This window comes from Squalius cephalus (genome assembly GCF_949319135.1).
Source record: "Squalius cephalus genome assembly, chromosome: 11".
NCBI lineage: Eukaryota > Metazoa > Chordata > Actinopteri > Cypriniformes > Leuciscidae > Squalius > Squalius cephalus.
In genome coordinates, this window is record NC_137132.1 from 33,363,039 (window position 1) to 33,387,326 (window position 24,288).

Sequence of the window (24,288 nt, forward strand, 5' to 3'; positions counted from 1 at the left end):
AACTGAAAAATAAATATTTTCAACCCTCACTCTGTCTGAAACGATCTGTTTTTAAGGGGCGGCTCCTTTAAGGCTTGTCAGTAAACAGCCACTGTTATGATTGGCTAACTTCACTGCATAGGAAACAGTATCAACGCCCACTCGCTATTGAACATGAGTTAGTGTTTTGAACACATTATCCATATAAAACCATAATTTACATGATCAAATTGTTCACTTACGGGTTGCGATAACTGCTGTCAGAGCCAAGGCTGCTTCATCTTTTAACAAAAGGGTATTTCGCACCGGAGGAACCTTTTCATAGTTCCTAGAACTAATGGCGGAAGTACCCGGATTTTGGCGTATTCGCACCGCAGGAACTGGGAACTATTTTAGTTCTAGGAACTCCTTTTGGAGGAACTAATTTATCTCCCACTTCAGAGTCGGTCTAAACCAGCGGTATAGGAACTACCAGAGACGTTAGTGTTCGCTGATTGGCCGAACACACGCGAAACACCAGAACCCGTAATTTTTAAAAAGGCTGTGTAAACACACAGATTATAGCCTATATATTTACTCCACAAACTAACTCTACGAACATGGAAACCAGTGATAGATGAACATCTTAACCTTTACGCTGAGGAGAAAATCCAACAATCCAATCTAAACATGATCATGTATTTCTGCTCAGCTAGCGACACTGGACATCAACCACAAGGCATACGCTAATAACTTTTCATATAGGTCTACTTTCAATGTATAACAGTTCTATCTAATAACGTATTAATAACAGGACTGTTACACAGATTGTAAACTAATGAACACAGAGAATGCGAGCGCTGTTTGTTTGCTCAGGCTCTGGCGTTCACAGCGCGTCAAAATAAAAGTCACAACAAGCGCGGCTTACGTCACTTCAGACTTCCTACTGGCCGTGCGAATGCAACCAGGAAAATGTTCCTAAAGGAACCATTAGTTCTCGGGGAAACACACTGGTGGCTAGTTCCTATAACTAAGTTCATATAACTATCCGGTGCGAAAGCCCCTAAAAATGTATTTGCAAACTCTCCATTACATTGTGCCTCATTTACAAAACAATCTGCAGTCAAATGCTCTGAACAAACTTCAGACACGATCTGGGAAGCCATTCAAATAAAATGAGCTGTTTGAACAGGACGTGTCAAAGCATATTTTAACTTTTCACTTGTCCTGTGACTCGAGTGTGTGGATACATCAGAACCTGAACACACATCTGTAAACTGCATCCAGTGTAGACAGCATCACTGATTATAATGGCTTCTGTTTGCTTTAGATGTGATTTTTTTAAAACAATACTGATGAAAATAAATGGATGTCATGGATGGAAAACCCCACCTTGGCTTTAAGGAAGAGGGGTGAGCGACAGGCCTCTTCTTCTGTGAGGAGTCCCATACACACGTACGCAGCCAAAACTCCAGTGAGCAGCGAAGCACAGCGCAGCACACACTCGTGAGGAGTGTTTAAACTCTGTGGAGAGAGTGAGAGGAGATAAATGAAGACACTACAGATCAGATCTAACTGCAATAAAAGGTTCATATAGTGTGAATCAAATGTTTATTGGTTTGTTTCAGCCCTCAGTTTTGTCATTTGTGAAGCAAAATGTGTCTATTATAGTATAGCGGTGCTTAAAAATATATATTTTTAATGTTGTTATCGAAATGCTACCATTGCTTTTGATGTTCATATTCTATATTCATAGTCTACTATACTTACATCAGGAGAGTAGCAGTTAAAGAGCTGCTCTGCGACAGACAGGAGACTGTGCTCGAGTTTGCTTCTGAGAGCTGGAATAACAGTGAACTGTGGTTTCTCTGAGTAAACACCGTCTCTATCGGCTGTAACTTTAGTGCTGGGAGGGGTGTCATCAAAACTGAACTGCAGGAAGAGACTTTCAACCTCTCCCAAAGTGTCTTTCGCCTCAGTGAGGGAAGAACTCTGGGAAGAGAAACTGTATAGGACACAAAGACATAATATCAGACAGAACCATTAATATTATTAGAGACATTAGTAACAATTCTCAACTTTTGAAGTCACCATGAAATCAATCTTTTTTTTAATGTAATATTGCAGTATTTATTATAAATGATTTACCTGTGCACGTCATTATTTGTATTTATTCATTTTTATTTATGTTCCCTCATAATCTTTAATCAAAAAAACTTATTCTGCCTTGTGCAGGAACATCTCTTCTTTTCTGTGATGATGTGTTTTCTGGGACAAACTATCACTCACATGAGATCGACCAATAGCAAACCACTATGACTTAAACGACAAGAAGAAGCTTAGTCGACCAAGATTTTATCAGTCGGTTAGTCGTCCTTAAAAATGAATACGCTATATCTAATCAATAAAATTGTGGCAACAGATTACAAGCAATATTATTAATTAAATTTAACAAATTAGAATTGAGTAATAATTAATCAAATTAATTCCTTAAAAGTTAACCATTTAAAATGAGTAATATGTACAACAATTTTTTTATATTGCCAACATTGAAGACACCTGATGTTAACAAGCAGAATCACTGAAGGAGAAAACCGTAATTATAAGTCACCATTATGGTGATCAGTGTGTGTTTTAGTTGGGCTCTTGACATTAAATCATTGACTTTAGATTTTGTTTGGCTGTTGTACCTGAGTTATAACAGCCAGATGAACAACGAGAAAAGGTGATCTGATAGTGTTGGTTGTGTTTTACCATAATCATTATTTCACAATCATTTGACCTGAATCTCTTAACTCATATAGATCCCAATTTACTTGGAAACCTAATTTACCAATTTAGGCTTTTAATTATAGCAGCACTGTTCTTGCACAGCATAATATTTTGAACTTCTACAATGTAATCCAAAGATTTCTTAAAAATGTCTCATATACCAAAAATATTTTTTTTTGTTTTGATTTAGCTTTTAGACACACAGACATCAATAATCAGCCTGTGAATCTCAACAATGGTGACAATAATAAAGCATGTTGCAGTGCATTCTGGGTGCCACCAATCAAAACTCATTCATGGCTCCCATCATACATTGCTGCATGAATAAATAATGAGCTTATGATCAGAGGTGATCTGTTTCTCACCATTGCTGAGATTCATACGCTAATTCTTGATGTCTTGAAGTATTTTGGGTTTTTTTTCAATTGATTTGATCATATGGATTTGAAAAGGCTAAAAATATGATGCTGTACAAGGACAGTGCTGCTATAATTAATAAAGTAAACCTAACTCAGAATTTGGGCTCTATATGAGTTCAGTGATTCAGGTTAAATGATTGTGAAATAATACTGTGCAAGAACAGTGCTGCTATAATTAATAAAGTAAACCTAAATTGGTAAATTAAGTTCCCAAGTAAATTGGGATCAATATGAGTTCAGAGATGCCGGTCAAATAATTGTGAAATAATGATTATGTCAAAACACAACCAACACCATCAGATCACCTTTTCTCATTATTCATCTAGATGTTATAACTCAAGTACACCAGCCAAACAAAATCTAAAGTAAATGATTTGAGGGTCAAGAGCCCAACTAAAACAAACACTGATCACCATAGTGGTGACTTAAAATTATGGTTTTCTCCTTCAGTGATTCTGCTTGTTAACATCAGGTGTTGGCAATTAAAAAAAAAATTTGTTTAAAAAAAATTGTTGTAAATTTTACTCATCTTAAATTGTTAACTTTTAAGGAATTAATTTGATTAATTATTACTCAATTCTAATTTGTTCAATTTAATTAATAATATTGCTTGTAATCTGTTGCCACATTTTATTGATTAGATATAGCGTATTCATTTTTATAGTGTACAGTATGCCTGGTAGGAAATTCAAACGTTCGCCTAATTTCCATCAACCTCAAATATGACTTATCATTTGAAACATGTAAGTAGTAGCAACTTTATGTGGCTGCTAGTCATTTATGATGGAGGAAAACGAGCCTCAGTGGCTTCCCTGGTTACAGCAACTTCCACTTTTATTACAGATATTTTGTGCTAATTTTTCAGGAAGTGATGATTTTGTTCTCTTGAACACATGGGATGCAAACAGTGCTTTATTCGCAAATGTTTTATGCAATATTTAAATTTTGCGCATAAGTTAAATTTGCTAATGAAGGATACAGCAGTATGTGCCTGTAATATACCTAGGGTTGGGTATCGTTTGAATTTTAACGATTACGATACTGATTTCGATTCTGCTTATCGATTTCCGATTCTTATCGATTCCTCATTTCAATTCCTACAAGGTAAAAAAAAAAAAAACACCTAAGATATCAATCACATTTAGTCTTATTGCAAAACTATTAATAGTACCTGAATATAATGAGCAAAAGTCAACAGGCTAAAGAACACTTACACAAGGAACGCATGCCTGTGGTTTAAAAATACCATAGAAAAACACCTAGCCTAACTAATATAAATGTCAAGCATTATTAAAGACAAGTAAACACTCAGTAATTAAAAAAGAACAAATAAAAAAATTAGCAATCGCAACAAATAGATACAACTGAATAAAGATACGATTGAAATAAACAGTGTTTTAAGATTTTCAGGTACAGAAACTGTCATCAAATGTAAATAACACTGCACTTTACACTTTATGAATAAAATATACATTACAAATATAGTTACAAAAGTTATTCAGTCAAGAAATAGTGAATTTTCTCTTTGTCTTTCGTTGTTTAGTTAGTGTTATAGAGACCACAGATGCTGTAACTTTAAGAGTTGCCTAATATAGTTACACACGCCTGCAGCACTGGACACAGCGCGCGAGTCGTCTTGCGCTTGAATGGTTTAAAATCACATTAAAATCACATTTTCTGTGAGCGCAATTTGGATGTGTGTGCAGCAGAAAAGTAGTCTCACGCTTGAATGGTTTAAAGTTATATTGAAATGCTCATAAAAGAATCGATAAGAGGAATCGAAATTTTTATTTTATAAAAGTATCCGATTCCTGAATTGGAATCGATTTTCGATTCCCAACCTTAAATATACCCCCCAAAAAATGTGCAAACATAGTTGGTGATCTGTTTACACATGGTTTTTATGTACAGTAGTATGTTAGCCAGTTTTGTTACACTCACCTCTCTGGCTTCAGGCTGCCCATCAGAAACGTTAGTCCAGCCCTGCTGTCTTTCAATGTCAACGACACTAGAATTCTAGGAATGAGGTTCAATGGAAAATCCCTACAAAGACAAAAGATATTATTCAGAAGGCTACCAATATTTACAGTACATTAGTAGCAACTTCAGTTGAAATTGAAAGATGAAATGTAGTGGCTTCCCAATAGAATTCGAGAAATTGAATAAAATGTACTAATCACTAAACTACATTTTTGAAGGAAACCAGAGTAGTGCTTTCCCCATGCAAAACTGGCCACTATGCCATGCTAAGTGGTGATGCTGGACCTGGTGATAATGAGGTGAGGTCTGCAGTTCTCCTCCGTCTCCTCGTTGTGTTCGTTCATGAGCAGCCAGCTGATGACGGAGTCTCTCAGGGTGGGCGGCTCTCCACCCGTCTCCATCAGCACTCCACTGACGACGTCACGACTGTGAACGCTTTTGGGGACGGAGCACTTCAACAAGGCCTGGGCCAAGCTGAGGGCGCCAACGCTGAGGAGAAACAATAAGAAGTGAACGTTACTGACAGTTTTGAAACATTAGATAAATATTCCAAGTTAAATGGAAAAAGGAGAAAATAATTTTGACTACTGTAAATCTGATTGACAGAAATGCACTTATAATGGAAGTCTATGGGGTGTAGCAGAAGGTTTAAAAGTAGTGATGTATAAATTGTTTTTCAAAATTTCTGCTCATTCAAACTTTTCACCAATGTCGAAATTGTTAAAATGATTTATAACACTTTCTATAAAGACCTATAACGAATTATAGCTCCATTTATACTTACAAGTAAGTATTACTTTTAATAAATACATTTATAATGACTTTTAAGACCTATACTGCATTATAAGAACAGTTATAGTTACATTTATATTATTTTTATACTTATAAATCATGCATTTGCTTTTTCAATTGGCATGCTCATAATCCATTATACACTGATTTATAAGTATTAATTAGTCAGTCGTATGGTTACATGAATGTATTTATAAAGATTCAACCAGTATTTCTATAATGTTATTCAATGTTTTAGTCATTCAGATTCATTTGTCAAATAAGTGAATATATTGTTATTAATAGCCGTGTTGTGTTCTTATAAATACTTATTGCTAGTGATAATACAGTTACTAACCTCTGTAAATGCATCATTGATGTTTTAATAAAGTGAAAACATAGGATGCAGTTTTCATAAAGCAAATGTTAAGAAATCATGAAGATTTAAAGATTTTAGTATAATGAATCATGATGCTCATTATGCATTTTAAGTTGTTTACTTGTAGATGTAACTAATGAACAATAATTCCTTTAATAGAATAATAGAAAAAAACACAGAAATCATTAATACAAACAGTTTTCTTTTTAAATTTAAAAAAAATACTAGCAACAATATTTTTTAAAGTATAATTCCAAACTGCTATAAGTAATACCATGCATATGGCTGAGGAGATATAGATAAAAAAAAAAAAAATCATAATTACCATTCATGACCTCTAATGCAAACAATAGCCATTAAACACATAATTAATAACTAATTGGTACAGCAAACAAGTGTCTCTGGAACTATTTTATATTTGATCATTTATAAGTCAGTGTATAATGGATTATGAGCATGCGCATTGAAAAAGCAAATGCATGACTTCTACATAATTATAAAAATAATACAAATGTAACTATAACTGTTCTTATAAAGCAGTATAGGTCTTAAGGAGTCTTTATGAATATTGTTTATAGAATAGTAATACTTATAAATAAGTATAAATGGGGCTATCATTCATTATAAGCATGGGCTTCATAGAAAGTGTTACCAAATGATTGTGATAACAATAAACATCGGTTGAAAATGTAACATTTATCAACTTATTCCTATGGAATATAATTTAGAATCAAATTTTTATATATTTATTTGCTGTAGAGAAAATTTAATGATGCTTATATTTATAAACATAAAAATTACACAGCCAAAAAAAAGTCAGTCATTTATATCCTTCAGCATATTACTGTAAATTATTTCTTTTTTTATAAACTGAGAGATAAGTGCAAATAATTTTCCACATAAAAGAATTAAGTTGCATTTAACTTTAAAAATTCATTGAATAAGGAACTCCAATATTGTTACACTCAAGCTAAGCTTGTAATGCTGAACACTGTGCAAAGAAACTCACAGAGAAGGCTTGCAAACGGCACCAGAGAAGACTTTCCAGAACTCTCGATCAACAGGCTCCAGAGATTCCTGCACTATTGTGCGCAGCAGTTCCAGACTCAAAGTGCCGGTCTGGGCTGAGCCGACTCCACGCAGAGCCAGAGCCCAGACCCTGGCCCACAGACGGGCCAGCTCCGCAGCGTGAGCCGAGGCGTTGGCTGAGCCCGTGGCGTGGCAGAGGGCCAGCTCCCTCAGACAGCGCAGGACGTACGGGCCCCTCTCGCCCCGACGCTGCTGTTCGCCCTGAAGCTGGCAGAGCAGACCCAGCAGAGGCACGAGCTCGTCCACAGGCAGGATCCAGGGGTATCGGGATATCAGAGCGGCTGCCACCTGTAACCTGTCGACGCACATAAAGAGATGCTACACTGCAAACACGCAATATTAAGATACTAGGGGCCAGATTTACTAAACAGGGCAGATTAGCGTGAGAGCGCAACTCTTATAAAGCACAGATGGGAGTGGAAAGTGATCTACTGATGATGTGCAAAAATGTACTGTTAGTAAATCTGGCCCTAGGGGTGTACCGGTATAACAAAATTAAAAATGTTGACAGTACCAGCATTTCTGCAGTACCGAGTACCGGGTATATTCTGTACCTGCTGAGAGACGCTGCTTTCAAACGCTCCCTATTTATAGCGTGTTTTTACAAGTGTTGAGCATTGTAACCAATCGCAATCATATGTTGAGTGTGTGAACGCAATGGCCAATCAGATGTGCTAGTCAGTAAGTTAGTCAGAATCCGTTATTGAATCGGAAACTGCGATAAGTGAGAGTAATAACCCACAGACGAGACAAAACTGGAAAACATTTTTAAAGTCCCCCTGTAGTCAATAATTGTATTGTATCTTTAATCACCAAAATTACATATTTAAACGTTTTTTCCTTGAAAAAAAATTCTTCATGCCTTAAAAATATCTTGAATGTAATTCTACACCCTTGTCTCATATATTATTCGCGGTTCTATGAATATGCAAATGAGCCCCGCCTCCACTCACTCACTCCAGCTCAGAGATCCACTTGTTGACGATCACACGTTGATCTGATTGGTTATAAGGTAGTTTGTGACGTCAGAAACACCAGCGATTTCAAATTGTGTTTATGAGACTGTCTTTGATTCACTGCAGTTTTAAGGAGAAAATACTCAACAGTGATGTTGACTGATGAATTTACACATGGTTTGTCTTAAAGCATATTAAAAACACCACACAGACATATAAACTACATTAAAAACTTGATTTTCACCACTAATTCAACAGTTTTTGCTCTGGTACCAAAATAGGTACTGACTAGAGCTGCATGAATCTAGATTATTACTATTATTTTTAAATAGTGATCACGATATTTCCACCGGTTATGAATAGACAACTAAACAAAATAACGTGTAATTAAGGGGATGACTAAATGATAATTGCTACAGTGTATTTAAAGAATATTTGATTAATTTGAATTAGTTTGTTTTTTAATCAGTTTGAATGAATGATTCAATGACTCACTCATAAAGATCCATTACTGGATGAATCAGCATTTTTTTAATGAATGATGAATGATTGAATGAATGATTCAATGACAAATAATTTACAGTCACTTGTCGACACCTACTGGTGTAACGATGTAATTGATACAATCTTAATTTGAAGCATCAAGTTACTTTCAAAAGGTGATTTGCTCTATTTCGCAACCAATAACATCAGTGTTTAAATACGGACTATAAATCTTTTCTATACATCTATACATGACAACTGCTCTCTCTGGATTAGCAGCAGCTCTAACACAGATCTGAATGTTTGCTGTGATAGTGCTTGTCAAAGGTTTAATAGACACAGCTGAATCGTAGTAATTTAGGAATAAAATTGTGTGGGTGTTTGAATTGAGGTCGCAATCTTTTACCGATTAATCGTGCAGCTTTAGTACAGACTACTGAAATGTTGGTACAGTGACAACACTATAAGATACAGTACTTCAATATTAGACACTTTCCATGAAAGGCTACAAATAAAAGCTTGAAACTTAAAAGCACACTATGCAGTTTCCATTTTTCTCAACCAGTGACCCCTAGAGTCACTGTGGAGTACTTGTATTTAACGTTACTGTCGTAAATACCACTCACGCAGAGCCGTCTCTGCACTCTTCCGACCGCGTTTTCTTCGTTTTCTTCGTTGACTCTGCCATGATTCACGTCAGAAATGCGTGCTAGTGTCTTCCATAGAGGCTGCTTCATATGTTGTTGATGTATGTGACGTTGTGCCGTAAAGCAAGTCGTGATTCTCGCAAGATTTGTCGGGGTGCCACCTCTCAAACCTGCTGGTTTTGCCAGCGGCACCCACCCCTGCTTTGCTATCGGGATGATTCACCCTCCTACGAGTTCGTTTACCATCGAAATGATTTCGAAGCTGTTATATTAAGGTACAAATCTTGCATAGTGTGCCTTTAAAAAAAACTTATTTTTTTTATTATTAGACCAACTGTTTTATTTTCTATTAATTTTCTATGAAGTTTGGAATTACAAATTGGGACATCTGAGTAAGGCTTAAAATACTGATGTAGCAAAACTAATTTTATAAGATTTACTGAAACAAATAAAAACTATATAAATAAATAATACAAAAAACAAGGTTACAAGTCGGTTTTAGTTGACAATACAAAGCTGGTTACCTTTTAATAAAATAAAATAAAACTGTACCAGGGTATAATGTCGAAGTCGCTGTGGTGTGGCTGAAGTTTGGATCGTATCCCCTCCCAATTGGTCAGCGGCTGCTCGATTCGCCTGCGTTTGCAGCTCTGCGGACTGTCCCGCTGAGTGTCCCGACAGACTGATGATGTCACTTCCTGAACATGAGTGCTTTGACTGAACAACTACAGAAACACGGCACATTCGTCAATACTGTAAGCCATTAGAAATCAACAAATCAGAATTTGATGGAGACAAGTGATACACAAGACCACATTAACCAAATCGACAAAGTGCTTTGTTATTATAAAAACAGTAAAGTGTACAGGTACAGTGATGATGGTAATACTAATACATTGATATACCATGGTATTTATTTACTGTATTGGTATTTAGTACTCCAACCAAGGTACCTAATTAATATTAAACAAGAAGAATAATGATGATTGAGCAGCAACAGCACTTAAACATCCATGAATCACCTGGTGGCAGACGTCAGCGGTCAGTTCAATGAGATTTTCTTTCACGGCAATATGCCGAGAGCCAGTGGCATATTTCCCTCTGCTGCCGATCTGACTGATCTCACTGACGAGGGCATCATAGAGGGCGCAGAGCTGATCCTGCCATCTGACCCAGTCCTCCGCATGGGCACCTGAGCCAGCAAAGAGTCATGGTCAAGACTTCATTAAAGCTGCAGTCCGTAACTTTTGGCGCTCCCGCGGTTAATAAACAGAACTGCATGCGTCTGGCGGAAGAACATTGTAGCCGGAGCTACTTCTCTCTGTTTCTGTCTATGACGAGTCTATGACTGGGCTACTCCGCAGCAGTACGACCCGAACCAGTCTAAAACAGTCCCAATATAAACACTTATTATAGGTGGACCGTAGTGATTCAGATACAAAAACACGGTTTGGAAAATGGATTCATGATGTACTCGCTCATTTTATCATTTTTGTGCCTGAGTTCAATATGCGCAACCTCCTTTTTCCTGAGCCTGTTATTGGCCAAGACTTTCCGTCCCTGGAACGAGCTTCTCATCTATTACAATCCTCTATAATAAACAGTAGATGGCATCATAAAGCCTGTTTTTTTTTTTCACAGATGATTGCTTTAAAAATAGCTTATTTGGGGTTTAAACCATTTTGCCCAAATAGAAGAAAAAAATATTAGGTACAGTCTCTTTAAATATGTACTACTGTTCAAAAGTTTGGGGTGTGTAAACTTTTCTTTTTTATATATATATATTTTTGAAAAAAAGTCTCTTATGCTCACCAAAGCGCATTTATTTAATAATAATAAAAATGAAAATATAAAATAAAATGAAAAATAAGTCAAATTAAACAGTGATAATTGTGAAATATTATTACTTTAAAGAACTGTTTTCTATTTTAATATAATGTGATTTATTCTGAATTACTCCAGTCTTCAGTGTCACATGATCCTTCAAAAATCATTCTAATATGATGATTTGCTGCTCAAGAAACTATATTTTTATTATTATCAATGTTGAAAACAGCTGTGCTGTGGAAAGCGTTACATTAAATTGACAGGATTTTTTTATGAATATGTATTTAGCATTTATTTGAAATGTATCTAACAATGTAAATGTCTTTACTGCAACTTTAGATCAATTTAATGCTGAATAAAAGTATTAAAGGGATCATGAAATGCAGTTTCAGATTTTTTTCAGATTAGTTTATAAAGTTTGCAATGTTTTTTGCAACAAAAATGTCCAATAATTGTAAAAGAAATGATCATTTTCCATCCTCTGCAAGGAACACTCAATTTGAGAAATCAGTTGCCTCTTGCACAAACGAAAGTAAACGGCCACTGCTGTGACTGGCTAACTTCATCGCACCGAAGAAGATCTTTAACAGAATTTTCACACTATTAAAGAAATTGCAAGTTACAATGGTGTGTTTGTTTAAACAAATGCGAAAGCAAAAAATACAAAAAAGCAGTGCATTTTAAAATGACTGTTGTATCATTACCCGTCTCTAAAGTCTTTGCCCCTTTTGGGTGATGAACACAAATCTGCAGCTGGAAAAACTTCACGAGCTCGTCTTTCAGCGCGGAGCTGGGTCTCATCTGAGTGTAAACACACAGCATAGCGGACAGGACCTCCTCGCCCAGAGCACACGCCCTCCTCCTGCAGGACAGGAGCACTGAGCGCAGAAACACGTTCACTGCAGACACCAGGTTCTCCAGAACCATCAGCTGTCTTTCGTCCCTGAGGAACAGCATCACAGCACAAGTTACGCATTTGATTTTTTATTACAAAAGACATATTTGGCGTGCGTTAAACGATACCTGTTGCTGCTCAGAGCCTTCAGGAAGAAGTTGAAGAGAGTGTGGGACAATCCCTCCGTTTGGACACAACAGCCCCAAACAACCGTGTAGAGGATGCGACTCACTTGGACTCTGTTAATGGACTTGGATCTCCTATTGAACAGGCCACAGTACAGATCCAACAGACCTGCACAACAAACAAAACCACAACAGGAAGGCTGATTAACATTATTAACAAAACTACATGTAACGTTATTAGCAAAAAACAAAAAAGTGTGGATAATGCGTGTCTTTATTGCAAAATAAACACTGACCTGGGTTATTTTAAAGTCCCCCTGTGGTGAAAATTTATATCTCTATGTGGTGTTTTTAATGTGCTTTAAGACAAACCATGTGTAAATTCATCAGTCAACACCATTGCTGAGTATTTTCTCCTTAAAACTGCAGTGAATCAAAGACAGTCTCAAAAAAACGGTTTGAAATCGCTGGTGTTTCTGACGTCACAAACTACCTTGTAACCAATCAGATCAGATCAAGTGAGCAGAGGTGGGGCTAATTTGCATAATTATAGAACCTCGTATAGTAAATGAGGCAAGGGTGTAGAGTTACACTTAAGCTATTATAAGGCATGGAGAAATTGTTTTCAAGCAAAACAAGTTTAAATGTGTAATTTTGGTGATTAAAGATGAGTTTTAAAGGATAAAGTTATTGACTACAGAGGGACTTTAATGTTTCAGAGTTCAATACAAGAACCTCAGGAATAGGGGTAATAATACACAGAAATGGGGATGGTACACTGGTCTCGCACTCACTCTGCCATTGCTGCTGGTTCATCTCACACCAGTATTTCCGCACAGACAGGACGTCCTTGAGCAGAATACTGCTGTAGTCCTCGCCGTACGCCCCACAGCTGAACGGACTCTGCAGGACCTCCACCACATGGGACAGCAGCTCGGCACACTTTAACTTCGGACCACCTGCAGAACAGAAGCGGGATGTATCTAATGTACAGTAATAAACATTGATATCTACAATACTGTCATGACATGAACAGCGACTGTAATATTAGTAGCTCAGACATTACGTTGGTTGGCGCATCTGATGAAATACTTCATCAGGCTGCTAATTTCCTGCATCTTTTTCTGCCGGTTTGCTTGCGTGGTGGCGGATACGTTGGCTTTTCCTGACTGTAGAAGTTCTGTCTCTTTCTGAAGGAACTTTTGTAAAAATCTGTAAGGAAAAACCACTGTGAGCGCACTGTCAGCTCGCACCATGGAATTACATAACGGAAAAATAAAAACTGAGATAGACCGGAAAACAGCGTCCCAGGTGAGCTGCTTGGAGCCTTTGGAGGCTTTGCATCCCGACGTCCGATCGAGTTCCTCCACCGTGTCTGGAGAACGGATGAGTCTCCTGAAGCGATCCACCTCTTTCTGGAAAAACAAAAACAAAAAAACATCAGTCAAGTTTTATTTATATATCAATTTATTTCAAAGCAACCTCACAGTGTGAATGTGCAAAATTAGCCTATTGATAAATTACTTAATTTTAACAGTTTCTGGTCCCCATTGACTTATAAAATACTATGGAAGTCAATGGGGTCCAAAATATCATACTTTGTGTTCAGCAGAGGAAAGAAACTCATACAGGTTTGAAACAACTTGAGGTTGAGTAAAAAGTTTTGGGAGAACTATCCCTTGATTTGAAAACCCCTGTATGATAAACGTGTAGTTTTAGCAGTGGGCTTCAAGTCAAAATGACAATGCAATGCAAACGGCCTCAAGAAAATTGTTTGTTATTTCTTTTTACTTGACTGTTACGCCACTTGATTCATTTACAGTAAGTCTATTCACTGAAAATATTTTTTTAAATTGATTACACATTGCCAAAACAAGCAATCTACCATAGACAACATTAGTGATCGACCGATAACCGGTGTTACCGATATTTTCCCCTTTTTTTTAAGCATTTTTCCATAATCGGAGAAAAGAGAAAATAACTTGCCGTCCTTAATTAGTCAATTTTATTTAACATAACAGCCATTAACGCACAAATGAGATATGTTACATGTGTGATATGTAGTTTAAACTTGGTGCTAAAAAACAGAGACAAACTGATGGAGTCACGTAATCCATCAAATCCTGTCCCAATGAAGTTTTTATTGAAGAGACTCTTTAATGACAGACAGTGCTCTTTATTTGTTGATGTAGAAATGTGTTTTGCTATGTATGAACATTACAGAATTTACAGCATATAAAATATGTTTTAAAACAGTTTTGTTCAGTTCTGTTATTAGTCAAAACAAATATAATATCGGTTCTGTATATCAGTTATCCGACATATTATCATGCAAATAATCAGAATCGGTATTGATTATAAAAAGTCAATATCGGTCGATCTCTAATAGACATCAAAAGTTATTTTATGGTAGAGCACCACATTATCAGATAACTATAATACTAGATATTTAACATAAAAATGTAGGGTAAATTACAGCATTCGGAGATATGTGACTGTCCACTAAAGATAAAAAACATACACTGAAAACATTACCACATATCAGTTACATCTAAATTTCTATATAGGTATCATTGTCAAATATTGATAATCAATATCATCATCCAGGGTTTCTGAAAGTAGCTCATATGATGTTTTTATTGATTTTATTGAATGATTACTCAATTTAAATCTCCCTCCTACCACTCAAATTCGCATTTCCTTCCTCAATTCATATTCAGAAATTGAATTTCTCAATTTAACGCTGATGTTTTATTGGTGATTATGATTTGGCATGTCTGAAGTTGAGGTGAATGTCCATCCTCGGGTCATTTATTTATTAAGTTAATAACGCATAAGAAAAGAGATGTTTCACACACCTTCCTCTCTGTGGCTTTCTCATTCTCCAGTCCTCGACAGCACACCAGCAGCTCGTGCAGAGCCAGACTCATTGTGGTGTTTCAGAGGAAAGTCATCGCTTGTGATTTGGAGAGTGTACAGTGTGACAAGTGTCTATTTTACTTTACATCCTGCGGATTTCTGCTCACGAGAGCGTCGTCACATCACTGACGATCCGGCGTACAGATGCAATGTATTCAATAAAGAAGAATAAGCCTTCTCTGCTATATGTCTGCTTACAGTACTTTATTTATCATACATACGCTTCTTCAACTTTCTTCTACACTCCTGTTTTCCATGCGTCTCACAACATCAGTACCGCCTTCCGCTCTTCTTCATCTTCATTGACGATGCCTGAGCTTCATTACTGCCATCTGAGGGCTGGAGAAGGAACTAGCTCATGAATATTCATAATCACATCGCGCTGACCGAGACTTTTAGAGTTACTCTACAATGCTCATCCTTCTATACATAAAAAGACGTGGACTCAATGCAAACCAAATTTTTCACATTTTAAAAATGACTTTAAATTATATGTAAGTCTTTTGGAACAAGCAAAAAAAAAAAAAAAAAAAAACTTGAAAACATGTAATGCTTTGAAAGCACTGGATTTTTTTTTTTTTTTTAAATGCATTTCCTGGCAGCATGCATTTTAATGTCATAATTGTGAATATGCAATACCTCTTGTTCTCATGGCATTGAATTAATAAAGAATAAAAAATAAAACAATGCTCATCCTTCATTTATTTTGACACTGACCTTATGTGTCTATTTATTTATTTATTTTGGCAAAATGTACTTGTTGGACTAGTGCGGCATGTTGGCCTTATGGGCGTCAGCTATAAAAAGGTGATATAAAAACACTCAAAATGTTTGTTTTTTTTGTTTTTTTTTAAAGCAGAAAATCCGTTCACTCGTAGGCCGCCATATTATTTACGTCAAATGGTTCAAGAACAGCATCCAATGTATTTTGGGTATGCCTTTTTAGGCGTTTTAGGGCAAATATTGCTGGAATTCTGAAGGGTTAATAAAGAGTTTACTCAGTAAGAATAGTTCTCAATATTATATGTTTGTTTGTTGAACTGTAGAGATCCCTTGCAAGGTTTAATTTTTTAAATGAACAACACTACACCTGAGAGAAAGTTCAACATTTAGAATACAGCCTCTTTTTTTTAATGCATTTATTCAGGAGTCATGACACTCCATTTGTAGTCAGATTGTCAGATCTGCTAGAGGGAGATCATTCACTGTCAGACTCGTCTTGTGTCTGGAGTCTCGTAGGGCAGCATACTGTGCCATGTTAGGCAATCCTGATGCTACACAACAGCTCAGAGCACCGCGGGAAATGGCCATTTTATTTGCATCAAACCTGTATAGAAAACAGATGCAGTGAATGCAATGAAATATAGCCTGCATTAGACTTACACTTTATATCTAATGCAGTGTGAATGATCTGTGAGATTTAGTGTTTGTGGAAGTTACCATTGATCTGTCTTCTCGTCGTAGCGCTCCACATCAGAGATGGTGAAGAATCCATTATAGCCTCCGACAGCAAACAACTGACCATTAACTACCTGGATTTTGAGGAAAGGAAAAAGTAAAATAAATAATGTACAGCTAATGTCTTTAACTTTACATTAATAAATCTTATTATAGATGCACAACTTAATTTAAATATAGTTAGAATGTTTTGACACACATTGATCTTCGAAGCCTTCTTTTTCTCAATATGGAAGCAAAAAAAAAAAAAAGTCCCCCCCCCCCCATCATTATTTTAATGTTATTTCATAGTTTCACCAGATACAGATTTTAACTGTCCACATCTCACCTCAATGCCAAAGCTGCTGCGTGGATTGCACATTGATGCAACATCACTCCAGATGTTAGTGAGCGGATTGTAGGCCTCCGCACTCCGCATATCATCATCATCATCATCATCATCAGAACCACCAACCTTTAAATAAATACACTTTTTATTGATGTATTCTGTGCATTTGTATATGCTCACTAAAAAAAGTTGGGTTAAAAACGACCCAACAGCTAACCCAATGGTGGGTTGATATAGCACCGACCTATTGTTGGGTTATTTTAACCCAATAAATTAGGTAATTAGTTTTACCCAATAAATTGGGTTACAAAAAACTAATCTGTTGGGTTATTTGGTCAAAATGGTTTAATCAACCTAGTATTATTATAATTAACTATTATTGTAAATAAATAACTCACAACTTACGTATATTAACAATGCTTTATTTAGACATTGCATTCAAAAGTTATTGTTGCAATTGTTTTAATGTATTTCCTAAAGGTAAGAAATTGTTTCAATAAATAAAAAAAATAAAAAAGTAATGCAATTATAAACTGCCTCATAAGGCGATAGAATATTAATGCTAAAATGAATTTATTTACAATTATGTTTTAAGTTCTAAGAAACATGGAATACAAAAACAAAGGCAAGGCAAGTTTATTTATATAGCACATTTCATACACAATGGCAATTCAAATTGCTTTACATAGAAGAAATTAAAATAAGAAAAAGAAATAAGAAAATAAAAATAAACAAACAAAACAAAGCTTGTTCAGCTTATCCAATTATAAACTGCCTAAGTAGGCGACAGTAAGTTGATGGAACTCCTCCAGGCACAGAATATATTGTGTGTTGTAGAAACTGCCAAACAGCTGCTGCAGGCTTTGGATGCTCAATGTCTAAAACATAAAATAATTTAAAGCATGTATCCACAGCTTGTTAAAGGCTGTCTTGCTCTAGTGCCACTCCTCCCACAATGACGAAGGCTTGTGAGCAGTTGAATTTATCCCCAAGCTGCAGGACATGAGGGAATTGCCTCCGTTGCTCCTCCTCCTCCAAATATTGAATGATGTTTGTTCCAACCTTTAAAAATAATTTTTAAATAGTAAATATGCACACATGGATCAAATATTACCCACAATGTGTTGTCATAAATTATGTACCTACAGGCTGTAAATCAACAAATGCTATAAAGTAACAATTATTATTTGAGGTGTTTTAAAATTGTCTGGTTTTGCAATAACACCACAAATTTGCAAAAATATAACTTAAATGCCACTAAAAGAAAAGATGTAGAGTTTGATTGTCAAATTATATTTATTTTAATAAACCAAATGCAGAAAAAAATAATTAATTTTAAATAAAAAAAATATTTAAAAATGTGTATATAAAACCAACACCTTTTAGTGATGAGGTTGTGTATGCATGTGTGTGCACCTGCACCTGCATTTGTGTTTGTGTGGGTGTAAGGTCTCACCCCTTTATATGCATTTGTGGCTGTTCTATACAAATGCACTCTTGCAGTCACATCTGTGTGTGTGTGTGTGTGTGTGTGTGTGTGTGTGTGTGTGTGTATGTATGAGCAAGCATGTTTGTCCCAAAATGCATTTGTGACTCAAGGCTTTCCTTTCTGTGTAAAATTTTTTTCTGGATTTATTGCTGTAAAAAAAAAAAAAAAAACTTTTGGGAATTGTGTTCCAAATAAGAAAGAAATTCATACAGGTTAGAAGGGACATGGTGAGAAAATTATGACCAATTTAAAACATTTTGGTGGACTACTCCTTTAAGGAGAGGTGCCATTTGAATAATTTATTATCCTTCATTGTTAGTAGGCCTAAGTTCTAATTTTCATTAAGTCAAATTAAAAAGGTTTCACTATATTAGTGATGCTGCTATATGCTTGCTACAGTACATTATCTCTCACCTGCAAATCTGTCGATTAATGTTTCAAGGTTCCACTTCTGAAGCGTTTCCCTTATGAATCCATAGCATCCTGTGTAAAAAAAAGTTTAGTTAATATAAAGTGAATTAACAAAAATAAAGCCTATTGTCAGTGACAATAGGCTTTATTTGTCACTAACAATTTGTCACTAACCTACTATAAATTCACTGTAAAATCACAGCTGTAATTTTACAGTATGAGCTCCTGCAATGGCCATGTATGACCTCCATTTAAAATGTCCTTTTACTGCTATGTGTCATTTAAAAAGTAGCCTAATAAATGTTATTGTAAAGGAATAAAGTCTCAACCAACCGTCATTTTATTTAATGGGTAAGTTATGTGGTGATCTGAAAAGTGTTATGTAACTTAATTGGCTATTGTAATAACTTACTATCTTATTGAGTCATAGTTATATTTTATAACTTTTAATCTTTATAGAGTTGTCTGTCTGGATAAAATGTTTAATTAGGGTGTCCATATTTCGGGGCTTTTAATCGGGAACACGGGAAATTTCTTGGTAAATCGTTTGTGAATTTACATTTGGCCTCTTTTTTTTAACGCAGTTCAGGAGCCATGTGCCATTGTTGACAAGCCGTGGTGCAGTTTGACCAATGTTTTGCGTTACGTAGGCTACATGACCGACCGAACAATGGTGCGAGAAGGCGCGAGCAATGCAAAAACGCACACAATGAATGGCGTCCAGGTCGGACGCGTTTTTTTTAGGTCCAAAAAGAGGACATGTCCGGGAAAAAGAGGACGTATGGTCACCCTAGTTTAACACTTTGTAGTATTTTAAATTCACAATGTAGTTGGGATAAAACAAGTAAACATTTTCGCTACAATGTAGGTATATATATAACTCCGCATACCTTCTTCCTGTAAGTGACTGCGACACTGGATGGATGGACCAGGCTTCCGCTGGGTCTTGAAGCCGAGCGCGTCGGTTAATATATGAAAATATGAATAACTTTCCCAAAAAGAATCGGAAAGAACATAGAAAGTTAGGAAGAGTATCACAACCGAGTATTAAGAAATTGGCTGGCTATATTGCCATATTTGGTGTCGTTATTCGCAGCGGACAAAAATCAGTCAACTGGATATCAACATGGAAATAATTGGCTGAACATTTAGAAAAAAGCGGCAATAATACTATGTAAGAGCTTAAAGTCACTTTATAACGAAAGAAAAAAAAAAAACATGTACAATATGCATACTGTAGCCTAGTGTAATATTAACTCACCCGTGTATCTTCTGTCAGCTGCGGGGATCAACCGTTGAAATTTGAATTTTAACCCAACGGTCTGCGTTGTTATAGAAACAACCCAATAAATGATCCGAATAACCCAACAGAACGGCCCAATATTTTTAACCCAGCTATTGGGTACACAAAATAACCCAACGTTTTTTAGAGTGTGCACATCCATGCATGCATTTACATACGTGCAACCTTTAAACTGTGAATTTTCCATATTTCTGTATTTGTGTCATGGTTATCATAGTTAATTAAAACTATAAAACTGTGTTTAATACTCACAGCATACACTAGATCTGCATAAGCGATCACACCAAGACCACTGCGGTTTCTACTCATGGGAGCGATTAGAGTCCACTGGTTTGTTTCAGGGTTGAAGCTCTCAGCAGAGGAGAGATGCTCGGTCCCAGTAAAACCACCACAGATATAAATCTGACAAACACAAACATAACATGCATGATGTTCGTGCACAATCATCACAGACTGATCAGAAAAGCAGTGTTTAAAACACTCAGTAAACTTTATGATATTCCTCTCCATTTTAACACTATTCCTTATGCCATAACTCTATTTCACATTTCCTGCATGCTTTACAGGCATTAAGAGTCTCCAGCAGAAGAGAGTGGAATCATGGGTAAGTGCTCTTACCCTGCCCTGCAGTGAGGTGGCGCTGGCGTTACTCCTCTCTCTATTCATGGGTGCCATCATTGTCCACTGATTGGTGTTTGGATCGTAGCGCTCTACTGTTTTAAGCCGTTGTTGTCCATCAACGCCACCAATGGCATAAATGAGCCCGTCCAGAACAGCAACACTAATAAAGCAGCGGCGTTCATACATGGGGGACACCTACAACACACCAAATACATCAGTGTGCGAACACACACCAATACACCATCTCATTGGTTCTGTCCTATCAGTTGAAAAATAGTACAATAATACTATTATTATTTTTCTTAATGTTATTTTTTACACAATCATGATGCTCTGGTGTATTATATTATATTATATTATATTATATTATATTATATTATACAAAGCTACAACAATTGCTGGAACACAAACAAAAATGTATCATGGTTTGTATCTATTCTTTGAAGTAATGTGGAGTACAGCACATCATTCAGCACTATGGTCCATATCAAAGTACAGTCCGGTACCATCACTGTACCACAATACTGTTTTGTGAAGGAAGCTAAATTAAAGTTACATGTTGACCTACAGCATTACTCACCTCATGCCAAGTCTGAGTGATAAGATTGAATTTCCTCACACTGTTGAAATACTCCACACCATCAAAACCACCAATACAGTAGACAAACTCATCCAGGACTGCTGTACCAAGAAAAGCTCTGGGACGCTCATCCTCTTGAGGAGTCACACTGACCCAGCAGTCTGCCTTTGCATCGTATGCCTCAATCGCATTGGTGGGATTTTCGCCACTCCATCCTCCGATGGCCAATAGGATCGATGAGGGCAGACGTGGACGTGTCAGTTGATGCATGAGTTCTGAGTTGGTGGGTTCCTCCATGTTGAGGTCAAACAAAGTCTTCATTGCATTGATGATAACAGGCATGCGGTCTTCATTCTCCATCACTAGTGCATTGCACTTTACATTATTGAGGAAGTAGTCTGATGACATCAACCCCAATCGAACCTGGAGCACAAGGGAGAGTTTAGACTTTCAGAGACTGTTGCAAGACTGTAACTAAGCAGTCGTTTTATGAAAAATTGTTTCAAAATTAAGTGAGTTACTGCTTAAGACAAGAAGAAAAAATCTGTCAGAAGGGGACGAAAAATAAACTTGTTTGCCCTTTGAATTAAGTTTCTTTTTCTTACCGCATACCAGGATTATTGTAGTCAAACTAAAACCTTAAAATAAAATTAAAAACCTTTTCTCGTTTTCATTTAGTCTGATGTTAAAATAACAAAAAAAATGAACTGAAAAAATATTATATTAAATTATAGACAAATTAAAAAATATACATTAATGGCAAAACCACAAAACAAAATTTCTAACATTTAACTAACATTAAAATAATAGCAGAAAATGTATCTTGATTTAAGACTTTTAAGATATTTGTAATGAAAAACGAGACAAAAATCCCTGTTTTACCTTAGGCAGAAGCACGGCAATGTGTTGCCTCCTGTTTTCTGGTGCATGATTAATCCAGTGGAGGACGGCTTCAAAAACCACCTCCTCCTGTCTGACATTCAGCTCATCCTCATCAATGATCTCCTCCAGCTGCTCCAGGGAGAGCTCCAGGAACTCCTCAGGTTCGTGCAGAACCTCCTCAAAGTGCTGCAGGATGTAGTGCTTTGCTTTACAGCGGAGCTTTGAGCAGGAGTAAAAGTCCTCTGTAAACTTGCAGATGCCAATGCAGTTCTCTGGGCATAACTGTGACTCCAGGAACTGACAGCAGGCGTCTACAAGACCTGAGACTAAGGTCATGTCAGCCGCCACCAAGAGCTCCAACACATTCTCTTGAGTAATGAGCACAGATCTTGTGTATGCATACTGGATAATAAGAGGCATGATGTCTCTGGATATTCCTTGAATTTCACAGAAATGTTGTGGTCTGCTCCAGTTGTTGGAGAAAAGAGCCCTGTGAACAAATTTGACAAATAAATACAGGCATTAATAATGAGCATAAATAAAATAGCTTTTTGTTATTTACATTTTAATTTTAGCCAAATTTTCTCATGTAAAGGATCCAATTAGTTTCACCATTCATTGCCACTCTTCAATTCCATTCAAATGAAGAATTACATTTCAAGAAAGGGTTTTCCTAGATACTGTAGTTACATTCTTTGTTCTGGCAATACACATTCATTTTCATGCATTTATATATTTGGAATTAGGCAACAGTATAATGTTGGCAGTGGAAATTATGTATATAATTATAATCATTTCTAGGTAATTTGCGCACAATTGCAGTTCAAATGCTTCTTCTCACCTAAAGTAGGAGCTGCAGCCACACATGATGATCTTGTGCACTTGAAACTCTCTGTCACTGGACTTGATGATCATGTCAGTGTGTTCGCCCAGTAAACGTGCTTCATCAAACACGTCAGAGGCTGTTGCTCTCATGTTCTCCATGTTATCTCAGGACTGTAAATGTATTCAGTCTTCTCACCTCAAACTCTGATTAGAGTCACCTCAGGATTTTGTCTTTGAGGGACTTTTGCTCAGGAGAGTTCTATAGAATGTCTCTGTGACATCATAGTTGTAGAGCTTGAATATATATTTTATCAGTTTGTGTCTTGGCCACATAATTATTATAGAGTTTTGTTTTATCGATTCCTTTTGAATGAAAAATCTTCACAGTAACAAAGATATTAAAATTGATTAAAAAATAAATAACTCAGTGACAAATAAAATAAAGCATGGGATAATTAGTCATTTGAATATGCTATCATCCATTTTGATTGCACAACATACACACTAGTGATTTTTTGACAGATGGACAGATTTTTCTTGCGTGGTGTGACTGTGACCCCAAACAAGTTTACCAGAGGCCTGTATGAAGAGGATTGTTCTTCACAGATGTCATATTCCCATTGCATTTCAAGGTCATGCAGCATTAGGCCACATCATGAGTGCAATGTCTTGCTTTTATTGGTTAAATCTGTACATTTAAAATTACTGCCATTATAAATAAAAATTACATATAAATGACCAAGCTGATTTTATTTTTATTTTTTTTTACAATATTTACAACTGGAAATATTCAACAAACAAGACTTTGAACAGTCACTAAGACACTGTATCTGAAATTGTCCCTTACACTGTACCAGCAGTTCTCAACTGGTTTGGCCATGGGACCCACATTTTCCCATGGACATTAATCCGTGACCCAATCATTTATTTATTTATTTTCAGGAATTTGACCTAATATATATGGTATTATCACGATATTGAAATAAGCGTTTTTAAACAATAACAGGTTTTATATATTTTTCTTAAAACAAAAAGAACTCTAAATTATATTTGAATCCAATAAAGCAATACACACAAAAACTGCATAAAGTGATTCAAGTGTTATAAAGAATAATAGGTAACACTTTACAATAAGGTAAAGTCAGTTAATGCATTAACCAACATTAACAAT

General features: G+C 36.1%; 2 protein-coding genes across 2 annotated transcripts in view; both read right to left on the reverse strand.

Moving 5' to 3' along the window:
* atm (ATM serine/threonine kinase) overlaps nt 1-15,510 on the reverse strand; it is an 80,844-nt gene extending 65,334 nt beyond the window's left edge. Inside the window, exons 1-13 of the mRNA XM_079885905.1 lie at nt 15,160-15,510; nt 13,595-13,716; nt 13,368-13,513; nt 13,096-13,260; nt 12,305-12,470; nt 11,986-12,224; nt 10,477-10,646; nt 10,007-10,179; nt 7,289-7,663; nt 5,415-5,618; nt 5,091-5,192; nt 1,729-1,963; nt 1,351-1,482 (exon numbers count right to left, since the gene is read on the reverse strand). Of these exons, the coding sequence (XP_079742031.1) occupies nt 1,351-1,482; nt 1,729-1,963; nt 5,091-5,192; nt 5,415-5,618; nt 7,289-7,663; nt 10,007-10,179; nt 10,477-10,646; nt 11,986-12,224; nt 12,305-12,470; nt 13,096-13,260; nt 13,368-13,513; nt 13,595-13,716; nt 15,160-15,231 (2,301 nt within the window). The 5' untranslated portion in view covers nt 15,232-15,510. The remainder of the gene's footprint in view (nt 1-1,350; nt 1,483-1,728; nt 1,964-5,090; nt 5,193-5,414; nt 5,619-7,288; nt 7,664-10,006; nt 10,180-10,476; nt 10,647-11,985; nt 12,225-12,304; nt 12,471-13,095; nt 13,261-13,367; nt 13,514-13,594; nt 13,717-15,159) is intronic.
* An 880-nt stretch (nt 15,511-16,390) lies between these two features.
* Nucleotides 16,391-23,434, reverse strand: LOC307167252 (kelch-like protein 10; the record flags this gene model as incomplete). The annotated part of the gene is made up of 8 exons (XM_079886238.1): nt 23,134-23,434; nt 22,293-22,782; nt 21,411-21,833; nt 20,828-21,025; nt 20,462-20,611; nt 17,007-17,132; nt 16,661-16,752; nt 16,391-16,547 (listed from the first exon to the last, which is right to left on the reverse strand). The coding sequence occupies exons 1-8, from the start codon at nt 23,274-23,276 to the stop codon at nt 16,391-16,393; spliced, it is 1,779 nt and encodes a 592-aa protein (XP_079742364.1). The 5' UTR covers nt 23,277-23,434.
* Nucleotides 23,435-24,288: the final 854 nt, after the last annotated feature.